Source organism: Nicotiana attenuata, unplaced genomic scaffold, assembly GCF_001879085.1.
Source record: "Nicotiana attenuata strain UT unplaced genomic scaffold, NIATTr2, whole genome shotgun sequence".
NCBI lineage: Eukaryota > Viridiplantae > Streptophyta > Magnoliopsida > Solanales > Solanaceae > Nicotiana > Nicotiana attenuata.
The window spans coordinates 275,467-288,180 of record NW_017671470.1 but is presented as its reverse complement, the minus strand read 5'-3'; the positions used below and the strand labels follow the sequence as shown (position 1 = coordinate 288,180).

Here is a 12,714-nt window from a genome sequence, read left to right as displayed (position 1 = left end):
ATTATAACAATTTAAGGCAGTGTACCTGGTGTTTGAGAAGAGAGAGCTCATTCTCAAGAGAAGCAAAAAGGGTAAAAGCAGCTTTATGAAGGGAAACGGAACTGTTACTTTTAGTGCAGAGAAAATCAAAGGACGTAATTGCATCAGAAGAAACAAGCTCTCTAAACTCTTCTTCTTGCAAGTGATTTACAGCACAATTGGGTGAGCATACAAAAGCGATAATAGAACCCTTTGTTGGTGGATAGTCATAAACTTGGTATTTAGCAGAGAAAGGAAGAGATTGGTTCTGATCCACCAAAAGAGTATCTTTTTGAAGCTTCGAAATTGCATCCCATGAATGATTTAATAGGTCTGATCCTACCAATACATTGCCCAATTCCACTCCAGTGTTATACCTGGAATTGAAGATGAAGATCTAATGATTAGAATCATTGACTGAAAACCATAAATTGACAAGTAATTAATAGTGGTTGATTGCTTACAACGACACCATTGGTGAAGAGCAGCTTCAGACACAAACTGGGTTTCTAATTTCAGCTTTTTGCCAACACCGCGTGGGAATAACTAATTCCTGAAAAATATTTATTTTGTGTCTAATATAACTGACACTAGTTGTACGAGGAAAATGATTTTTTTTTGTCTCGCAGTTTTCTGAATCCAGATTTTTATGGATCCAAAAGTATAAGATTGGGATCTATAAATTCGTGAGACAAAAAAGTTGTGTGAGGCACACAATTAAACTTCTCCGCGATACGTTCCAATATTACATACTATTCAAAAAAAATTATGAATTACTTTTAGTGTTTGTTTCAAGCTATTGCTAATATAATGAGTACTACATGTCAAATTATAATATTAAACTAATCTCTCTGTTTCAGTTTCTATGAACCTATTTCATTTTTTGTCTGTTACAAAAAGAATGACTCATTTTTAAATTTGAAAATAATTTGGCTTAAGCTTCCAATTCTACTCTTAATGTGAGGCTTTTATAACCACACAAATACTCTGGATCCCTTTCTAACATGATTAAGATCGCAATTTCAAAAGTCTTTATTTTTTCTTAAATTTCGTGCCCAGTCAAACAGGTTCACGTAAATTGGAACGAAGGAAAATATATAATCATTCAAAACCATCACATAAAAGGAGATGAAAAGAATATGATTTTCTTTTTATCATTTTAGGAGCAAAGTGTGAGAGGATGTTAGAAATATTAAATAGCTGTGATAGAATCATTAAAAGTAACATGATAACTACAAAATAAATTAACGAGGTTGATAGCTAGCTCACTTGCTAAAATATTTGTCTTTTACATTGAGGCGTGGATTATGATTTAAACTTCATCAATAGTGTATCATTTCCTTTCCCTTTTCCTTTAAAAAAGAAAGAAAAGAAACTATGATTACTACACAATTATGCACAATTGGAATATTGCTTTTTCTAGTTTTATTCTTAACGAATTTAATCTTGTGGTATATATCAAGTTATTCTTATGTTAGTGGACTTGTGTCGACCATTCAAGAGTTGCTACCCAAGTGTGAACACAGAATGTAACATTTGGGTTTAATTAGTCTCATGAATGGAGAGGTATAGAAGAAAACAATTGTACCTCTACAGTCTACAGTATCACTATCTCTTGTTCTAGAATGATTTCACCAATGTCAATAAAAAAAAAAGTTCAACATTTCCCTCAGATTTTAACATTACTACTTTTCTTAATTATTGTCCTTACTTTCTTTGTCAAGTTTACACATAATGTTTTATATATTTCATAATTAACCCAAAATGTTTCTCCCCATTCTTTTTGTTAAAGAATTTTATATAGGAATGTAAAAGAATTATGAAAAAAAACAGTACTTTAACCAGTACGACAATTTTGTTGAAAACTGATCCTTAAATTAAGGGTGGCAAACGGTTCAGGCCCGGGCCTAAACGGGCCTCGTGGGCTTGTCCTAAGTGAGCCCGGGTTTCGTGGGCCGGGCTTAAACGGTCCCGAGCTTCGTGGGCTTTTGGATGTAACCGGACCATGACCACAAACTAATGTTCTCGGGCTAAGTGAGTCGAGCCCGGGCCTAAACAGGTCTAAGTGGGCCTGGCCAATTTCTTTAAAAAAATTTTTATCTAAGGCAATTTCTTGTAAATTATATAGCTTATATATATATATATATATATATATATATATATATATATATATATATATATACACACACATGGCTTATATTAATTTTTTAATTCAAATTTAAAAGACAAAATATTGTAAAAAGTTATTCAAAGGAATGCGTTATAATTTTTATTATTATGACACTAACAAAACATGGCCCAATCTTTCTTAGTCTTCTCTCTCCCCCCCCCCCCGCGCCTTCCCCAATGGAATGAGCACAACCAAGGTGCTAATACCACCATTGAGAAGAAAAAGAAACGAATCAAGATGTGCCAAAATACAAGTTACATATTAATTTTACATGGTATCTCTTACAAATTTCATAAATCCATCAAGGTTCAGAGGAATTTTCGTTGGTGGTGGCGGAAAAGAAACTTGTTCATCACCGCTCCCGGGCGAAGCTGCATCCTTCACAAGTTCAACTAGCATTTTTTCGTAAGCTTCGTCTACCTCTGGTTGTGATTCAGAAAGTCCAAAATTTCTTCGTTCCGAACGGATCCAGTCTCTGAAAAAATACTGATTTTTTCAAGCTCTCCCTCATAGATGCTCTATAATCACCGAGTTGAAGTCTTGCTTGACTGAAAGCGCTCTCCGATGCCACTGTTGAAGCTTGAATGGTTAAAATATCTCGGGCCATCCTTGAAAGGATCGAAAAGTATTTTTCTTTGTCCTTCTACCATTCCAAAAGATTAAATGAGCCGTCGGGATTCACTTCCTCAAGTTCCTGTGACAAATAAACTTCAAGCTCATTTAGTTGTGAACAATCACTAGTGGGACAACCTTGAGAACCCCTGAACTCGGTCCAAGTAGTAAGTGCTCTTACTCCTGCAATTCTTTCAGATGATTGAGAACTAGAAGAAGAAGGAGTTGGAACATTTGGTCTAACATTATTTATTGTAATTTGATAAGCACTATAAATAGTTTGAGCATTTATTTTAATTGAGTCTTTTGCGTCTGAAAGTGTAGACAACTCCTCATCTTCAAGTGCTAAACCATTATAAATAGATATATACCAATATTGAGGACCTCCTAATTTCATAGTAGGATTTAACAAGGCAGCAACACCATAAATAGGGGGAATAGAGAAAAAATATTTTTTAAATTTCTTTCTCATAGAATCAATAGCTTCTTCATAAATTTCTCCACCCTCTGAAAAATAAGCAAATAAATTTGCAAATTCTGCAAGATAAACTAAACAGTTTGAAATAGTAGGATAATATTGTCCAGAAAATTTATTTGTAGCAACATGAAATCTTTCTAAAAAAACCTACAAGCATTTTAACATTAGCCCAATCCGCATTTGTAAGGTGCTCATCATCATCAATTACATGAGCATTAACATTGAGTTTATGGGGTTTCTATATTCATATGCAACAACTAAACATATATATGTAATTCCATCTAGTTGGACAAGGTTTAGGAACCTTTCTTTCTCTTAGGCCAAATTCATCACATCTTTTAAAATATTCTCTAAGTCTACTTCTGCGGTTTGAATAAAAAAGCCAGTGAAGAGCCATTTTAACCTTTTCAATTTCAACATTTAATATTCTCATACCATCACCCACAATTAAATGGTAAATATGACACATACATCTAACATGAAAAATATTACTAAATGCAGGATTTAGTGTATTGGTAAGCAAGGCTACAACATTAGTGTTACTAGTAGCATTATCCATTGAAATTGACATTATTTTATCAATAATGCAAAAATATCTACAAATATCCGTAACAGTTCTAGAAATAAACTGCCCTGTGTGACGTCAATTAATTATTCTATAAGCAATAATGCGCTTTTGCATTATCTAGTCCTCATCAATCCAATGACTTGTAACACTGAGATAATAACAGTCATTATCACTTCTACCAATATCAGTAGTAATAGCAACACGATAATTTATATGAGTAAATAAATAGCGCAAATATTGTTCATATTCATGTTTATATTTATAAATATCGCTCTTGACGGTTGTGCGAGGCCATCCGTTATAAGTACTATTAAAAATTCTTCTAATATAATGCACAAAGTGAGGGTTAGAAGGAAAACTATAGGGTAAGCACATAACAGTAACCATTTTTGCTAATTCTTTCCTATCTTTTCTTGGGTCATAGTATAAAATACCACCGGTAACAATGTTAATTCCCGGTTGAAATTGATTTGACCCGGTACTAGGGTCAGACTGACTAGGTAGACTTGTCCCCCCGGCCGCAGCTTTCATTTGATTATGTCACGATCCGGACTTCTCACCCTCGGGAGTCATGATCGCGCCTACTAGTGAAAGCTAGGCAAGCCACTTATTTTACCCTTTTCATTTTTAATCCTTAACAATTATAATTTAACATTTCTAAACAGCAAAAATTAATAGAGCGGAAGAATGAAAATTTAACGATTTAGCTAATATCAATACGATTCCATAACATAAACTACCCAGAACTGGTGTCACAATATCACGGACTATCTAAGAAAACTACAAACAAAGTCTGAACAAGAAAGTACATGTCTGTCTCGGAAATAGTACAGAACAGATGAAAACTAGATAAGGAGGGGACGCCAAGGCCTGCGGACGCCTGCAGGACTACCTCGTGTCTCCTGATGGACTGAAGGCAGCAACCCCTAGATAAGGTCCATATGCTCCTGTACCGGGATATGCACAAAAGAGCGCAGAGTGTAGTATCAGCACAACCGACCCCATATGCTGGTAAGTGTCGAGCCTAACCTCGGCGAAGTAGTGACGAGGCTAGGACACAACAACCAATAACCTGCAGCTAAACAGTATCTAACAAAATAACAGTAATAAAAGTAATTCAGAAGTAACGGGGAAAGGGTAACATGTTATGGGGAAGAATACCAACATAATGAATCACAGTAATAGTGGAATAAGACAATCAAGGTACTTGAACCAAAGCAGCAAGAAATCAAAATAAACAGGCAATAAGTGCACGGTATCACCCTTCATTCTTTTACTCTCAATCCTCACCAATGCAATCAAATAATGATAATGTGTACGGCATCACCCTTCGTGCTTTATCTCTCTTCCTCACCATATATTTATTAGAAATGTGTACGACATCATCCTTCGTACTTTATCTCTCTTCCTCACCATATGCATCAATATCAATAAAAATGTACACGGCATCACCCTTCGTGCTTTATCACTCTTTCCTCACCAAATGCATAAATATGAATGTGCACGGCATCACCCTTCGTGCTTTATCACTCTTTCCTCACCCAAACAATAACATCAACAATATCCCAGCAAGGGAATCAACAACAAGAATAAACACATCCCGGCAAGGGAATCAATAGTAAGAAATAAGTACGTCTCGGCAAGGGAATCAGCTATAACCGAACTTGTACCAACACCTAACTTTACAATCAAAACCTCAACTGGAGCCAATGCTCAACAATAAACAAATACCACAAGTTAATCATAGGTCTTGCTCAACACGGAGAATCAACAATTTAGGCAATGTTAGTACACATTAAGAAATACACAATTACAATTTAAGACTCACGGGCATGCTTGACACTGACGTATAGATACTCGCCACCACACCTATACGTCGTATACTACACTAGCACATAGCAAATAAGGCACAATACCTATTCCCTCAAGCTAAGGTTAGACCAAACACTTACCTCGAACTTCCACGGCCAACTCAAGCCTCAAACACCGCTTTTCCTTTAGAATTCGCCTCCAAATTACATGTATCTAGTCCAAATTAATTTAACAACATCAATAAATGCTAAAGAATTCATACCCAATGCTTAATTATAGGTTTTCTATCATTTTCCCCGAAAGTCAAAAATCGACCCCGGGCCCGCCTTGTCAAAACTCGAGGTTCGGACCAAAACTCGATCACCCATTTACCCACGAGCCCAAATATGCAATTAGTTTCGAAATCCGACCCCAAAACGAGGTCTAAATTCCAATTATTCAAAAAGCCCTAACTCTACCCAAATTTCCAATTTCTACCATAAATACCCTAGATTTTTGGATAAAAATTGATGAAATGCAATGGGAAATCGAAAGAAAAAGGTTTAGAATCATATACCAATACTTTGGGGAAGAACTTGTTCCTTGAAAATCGCCTCAATGCTCTCTAGTTTTGAAAATATGAAAATATGGGCTAAATCCCGACTTAGCTACTGTTTTAAGTGCTGGGCGACAGTGTTCATCGCGTTCGCGAGAACACTATCGCATTCGCGAGAACACTATTGCGATCGCGAAGAGTTGCCAGAAGTGGACTTACGCGATCGCGAAGGGTAAGCCTCCCCGACCTTCGCGTTCGCGCACAGCATTAATCGTTCGCGTAGAAGAAAAGACAAGTCCCCAGCCCACCTCCATTTTATACTACGCGTTCGCGTCACACAGGTCGCGTTTACAATGAGCAACCCCCCAGCGCTTCGCGTTCGCGAAGAACAAATCCACTCATGTCCCAATTTCCCTTTCGCGATCACGTGAAAGGCTTCGCGATCGCGAGCACAAAATGTCTGTGCATCAGAAGCAGCATTTCTGCAACTTTTCCTAAGTGTAAAAACCTTCCGAAACCTATCCGAAACTCACCCGAGCCCTCGGGGCTCCAAACCAAACATGTATGCTAACTCAAAAACATCATATGGACTTACTCGTGCGATCAAATCGCCAAATTAACACCTTTAACAACGAATTTAGCATCAAAATCAAAGAAGAATCTCAAGAACTCTTAAGTTCAAATTTTAACAACCGAGGGTCCGATTCACGTCATATCAAGTCTGTTTCTTACCAAATTTTACAGGATCAACCTAAATACCATTAAGACCTGTACCGGGCTCCGAAACCAAAATACGGGCCAGATACCATCAATTTCAAATACATCTAAATTTCCAAAAACTCTTACAATTTCAGTTAAACAATTTTCTTCAAAAATTCATTTCTCGGGCTTGGGACCTCGGAATTCGATTCCGGGCATACGCCCAAGTCCCATATTTTTCTACGGACCCTCCAGGACCGTCAAATCACGGGTTTGGGTCCGTTTACCCAAAATGTTGACCGAAGTCAACTTAAATTTAATTTTAAATTTCAAATCAGCATTTTAATCAAATTTTCACATAAAAGCGTTCCGAATATATGCTCGGACCACGCACGCAAATTGAGGTGAGATAAAAGGAGGCTTTTAAGGCCTAGGAACACAGAATTGACTCAAAAATCAAGTGATGACCTTTTGGGTCATCACATCCTCTACCTCTAAAATAACTGTTCATACTTGAATGGACATAGAAAAGAAGTACCTGAGTCGGGGAAAAGAACTCGGACTCCCAGGTAGCTGCCTTGGCAGGCTGACCTCTCCAATGAACACGAACTGAAGGGAACTTCTTCGATCTCAACTGACGAACCTGTCGGTCTAGAATAGCTACCGGCTCCTCCTCATAGGCCAGATCCTTGTCCAACTGGACAGTGCTGAAGTCTAACACGTGGGATGGATCGCCGTGATACTTCCGAAGCATGGACACATGAAACACTGGGTGCACGGTTGATAAACTCGGCTGCAACGCAAGTCTGTAAGCCACCTCTCCGACTCGATCAAGAATCTCAAAAGGACCAATGAACCTAGGGCTTAGCTTGCCCTTCTTCCCAAATCTCATCACGCCCTTCATGGGCGACACCCGGAGCAACACTCGCTCTCCGACCATGAATGCCACATCACAAACCTTGTGGTCGACATAACTCTTCTGCCTGGGTTGAGCTGTACGAAGCCTATCCGGAATGATCTTCACCTTGTCCAAGGCATCCTGCACTAGATCCGTACCCAGAAATCGGGCCTCTCCCGGCTCAAACCATCCAACCGGTGACTGATACCGCCTACCATATAAAGCCTCATAGGGAGCCATCTGGATGCTTGACTGGTAGCTATTATTAGGGGTGTTCAAAACCGAACCGAAACCGAAAACTGAACCGTAAAAGTGGCTTAATGGCTTATTGGTATCGGGTTATCGGCTTAATGGATGGGGAACGGATTGAAATTTTATTATTAACGACTTATCGGTTTGGGGACGGATTATTCAATTTTCTTATTGGATAAACTGTTAACCCGTTAAGAATAGCTTTACATTGCTGGAGAGTAGATCATTGGTGCGAATTTCATAATGATCACGGGCATAAAACTTCAGAATGTAGATTCTTACAAAGTGAAGTGGATCATCTATTGAAACAAGGTTATCTCACTGAGTTGTTTAGTGAGAAAGGAAAGCAGGCCTACATGAAAAACAGGCAAGAGCCGCCAAAACCCCCGTCACCCAAGAGAACCGTGAATGTTATAAGTGGGGGAGAAGATATTTATGGAGTAACATACACAGCTTCAAATAAAGTCTCCAAAGTCACAATTACGCACGGGAAATGAGTGCGTCAAACCTTAGAGGATGAAAGTATCACTTTTGATGATGCAGACACAGAAGGAGTGGTCACCCCCCACAACGACGCGCTGGTAATATCTTTACTTGTACATGATACTAATATAAAAAGAGTTTTGATTGATCCAGGAAGTTCTGCAAACATCATCTTATTAAGGGTACTACGTGAAATGCAAGCGGAGGATAAGATGATTCCAAAGGCGCATATTCTAACAGGATTCGATAATTCTAGTGTTGTAACTAAAGGAGAGGTAATTCTAACAACTTTTGCAGAGGGTGTTGTGAAAGATACCAAATTTCAGGTAGTAGATATGGAGATGGCATATAATGTAATCACGGGGAGATCGTGGATTCATGATATGGACGATGTCCCGTCAACTCTACATCAAGTAATGAAATTCCCATCACCATGGGGAATCTGTCAAATTCGAGGGGAACAACATACAGCTAGGAGTATTAATATGGTAACAGATACGAGTGCTGTAAATAAAGTTGAAGAAGACATAGACCAAACCACAACGGCACGAGGAAAGACAGATAAAGACTTGAGACCTGATATGATTCAAGAGCCTGAAGAGAATGAAAACATCAAAACAACAATTGAGGAGCTCGAGCCTGTGATACTATTTGAACAATGGCCTGAACGAAAGGTTTATGTGGGAACCAACTTAAGCTCAGATACGCAAGGTATGTTAATTGAATTTTTAAAAGCTAACGTGGATTGTTTTGCTTGGTCCCATGCTGATATGACAGGAATACCACCGGATGTAATGACTCACAAACTAAATGAAGACCCATCTTACATACCCGTTAAACAAAAGAAAAGAAAGCAAGGAGCTTTCAAAAACCAGGTGATTCAAGAGGAGGTCCAAAAGCTATTAAAAATTGGGTCAATTCGTGAGGTAAAGTATCCTGATTGGTTGGCTAATACGGTCGTCGTACCTAAGAAAAACGGTAAATGGCGGGTTTGTGTAGATTATACCGATCTTAACAAAGCCTGTCCAAAAGATTCCTTCCCTCTACCTCATATAGATCAGTTAATTGATGCAACTGTAGGGCATGAACTTTTAAATTTCTTAGATGCATATTCGGGGTACAACCAAATAAAAATGGACCCCGGTGATGAAAACAAAACTTCTTTCATCACAGACAGGGGGACTTACTGTTACAAAGTAATGCCCTTTGGTCTCAAGAATGCTGGAGCAACCTATCAAAGGTTGGTCACTAAAATGTTCCAAGAACATTTAGGAAAAACTATGGAGGTATATATAGACGATATGCTCGTCAAGACCCAACATTCTAATGATCATATTTCTCATTTATCTGTCACATTTGGAATTTTGCAAAAATTTAATATGAAACTCAACCCAGAAAAATGTGCATTTGGAGTTGCCTCAGGTAAATTTTTGGGTTTTCTTGTTTCTAACCGTGGCATTGAAGTGAATCCTTCTCAGATCAAAGCAATAGAAGAAATTCCTGATATCCTTACAAGTAAGAAAGAGGTTCAAAGATTAACAAGAAGAATTGCGGCTTTGGGGAGGTTTATTTTCAAATCTTCGGAGAAGTGCTTTAAATTTTTCGCAGCACTCAAAAAACAAGATCATTTTGAATGGAACGAAGATTGTCAGCTGGCTCTCCAAAATTTGAAAGCTTATTTGTCAAACCCGCCGCTGCTAGCAAAACCGAAGGAGGGTGAAAAGTTGCTCATTTATTTGGCTGTATCAGAAGTTGCGGTAAGTGCTGTCTTAGTTCGAGAGGACCAAGGTAAACAATCTCCTATTTATTATGTAAGTAAATCTCTGTTAGATGCTGAAACACGATACCCGCAACTAGAAAAGTTAGCTTTGGCTTTGATCATGGCATCTAGAAAATTGAGACCTTATTTCCAATCCCATCCTATTGTCGTGGTTACTGCTTTTCCATTACGAAACATTTTGCATAAACATGAGTTATCAGGAAGGTTAGCAAAATGGGCCATAGAGTTAAGCGAATATGAAATCAGTTACCAATCTAGAACTGCAATAAAATCTCAAGTATTAGCCGATTTCATAGCTGATTTTAGTCAGGGAATGCATTCAGAAGCAGAAAAAGAGTTACAGTTTTTAATGGTGCAAATCCGGGGACTTGGATTTTAGTTTGCTGATGGTTCTTCTAATGTAAAAGTGCAGGTCTAGGGATCGTACTCGTACCTTCACTGGTCGAAGTCTATTNGTACTTAGTTCTTGGAAGGATCAAAAACATTTTGCCTGTGTTTAGCCTGAACCTCTGCCCTTTTCGCAATATCCATTGCAAGATAGCTCATGTCAACACCTTCCTGCTGCAGTTGCAGTTAGAGGCAAAAATATAAAATTTGGAGACCAGAAAGAAAAAAAAAGGACTACTAAAAAAGGAATAAACTATTCAGGAGTGTTATAGCCCATTTAATCAAGAAACACAATTTTTTGCCTTAAGTTAATTTCATGTCCACAGCTTTCCTAGCCCACCAACAAACATAGCCTTATTCCCTCATCAATGCTTCAACAGAGTTCTTTCTTCACAACTTGTATATGTACCTGAATGACTCAAAACTGTTTTTATCTTTCCTCAATTCATACTGTACTTCAGTAGGATGTTAATACTCATGCTCGTGATCCATCAAAGTGGAACAACACAATTTGAACAATTAGCAATTGAGTGTATTTACCTGTAACTTACCAACTCCAGCTGCTTCTAGCAATAGGTAGGTTCCTGCTTGAAGTGGATTGCCTATTGAGTCAGGCAGTTCTACGATTCCCCTGCAAATAGCTTTGCTCCTTAGATGTTCCAAGATGTGTCCATAATTAATAACCTGAGAGCAGTTGTTTAGGTTTTGACTTTCAGCACATCTTGAGCTCATTATCATCAACAACTCCAGAATCGATTGTGGTTCCTCGAAGCAAGAGAAACCTAATTCGGAGCAGAAGAGATAGGTACCGAATGGCATGTAACAGGTCGGAGTAGTCAAGGTAGCAGCGGAGGCATTATGGTCTGACTCTGAGATCAGAAAACCTGGAATTGGATCTTTGTCTGAGACCACGTGCAAGAAGCACGAACTCCAGGCGGAACGCTCTGATATGGCCTTTTGAAAGCCATTGTTACCGAGAAGTGGAGAGCCAAAAGTAATGCAGAGGAGACGCTGCACACCATATCTGGGAAGGCTATCAAGCAGCCACAAAGTGAATAGAGACGCAACAGATCCTCCCAGAGAATGTCCAGTTACAATTAGAGGCTGGTGGCTGGTGAACTACATCGAAGCAAAGAAAGCAAAAACGCCAAAATCAGTTACACGTTTAAGAGATAATCCAGCCGACAGTTTTACACTTCATTTGAAAATACAAACTGAAGAGGAATCATTGTTATCTTTCCTCCGTATCTGGTGTTTGGTTTCTACTATTATTGATCCTCCCTGCTAAAGAAGGGATAATTAAACTTTCGCTACTTGTCTATTGAACACATTAGCGATCCCATTTGCAAGCTGAACAGCATGTACCCATACGCTAATATGGGTATAAACTCAAAAAAGTGATCCACTGCTATGGTCTAAACGTGATCCATGGACCAAAACCAAGAGATATATTTTTGTTTATTTCCTGTCTAATTAACAGTTCCCTAATTATCCATCCGTTCTAATCTCATTAAACTGTCTCCTCATACAAAACCAAACCTTTTGAAAACCATACCATTTAAATGATTCCTCAATAACTTTAATCTGTATATTCTCTACATTAACACAAATTAGATGATCAACTAAAGATTACATTTTCAATCGACTCCAATTGACTAACAAATTGTTCCATTTTGGGAACACAGAGAATATATATATTCAAAATTTCAAAACGCTAACACGCAATATACATGAAAGAAGAAGGGGAAATTATAAACAATTTAAGGCAGTGTACCTGGTGTTTGAGAAGAGAGAGCTCATTCTCAAGAGAAGCAAAAAGGGTAAAAGCAGCTTTATGAAGGGAAACGGAACTGTTACTTTTAGTGCAGAGAAAATCAAAGGACGTAATTGCATCAGAAGAAACAAGCTCTCTAAACTCTTCTTCTTGCAAGTGATTTACAGCACAATTGGGTGAGCATACAAAAGCGATAATAGAACCCTTTGTTGGTGGATAGTCATAAACTTGGTATTTAGCAGAGAAAG

At 38.2% G+C, this 12,714-nt stretch overlaps 1 protein-coding gene across 1 annotated transcript in view; it reads right to left on the bottom strand.

Moving 5' to 3' along the window:
• The window catches only part of LOC109208489 (senescence-associated carboxylesterase 101-like), a 24,398-nt gene that overhangs the window by 3,872 nt on the left and 7,812 nt on the right, over positions 1 to 12,714 (bottom strand). The window contains exons 4-5 of the mRNA XM_019371609.1: positions 12,467 to 12,711; positions 11,342 to 11,811 (exon numbers count right to left, since the gene is read on the bottom strand). Of these exons, the coding sequence (XP_019227154.1) occupies positions 11,342 to 11,811; positions 12,467 to 12,711 (715 nt within the window). The remainder of the gene's footprint in view (positions 1 to 11,341; positions 11,812 to 12,466; positions 12,712 to 12,714) is intronic.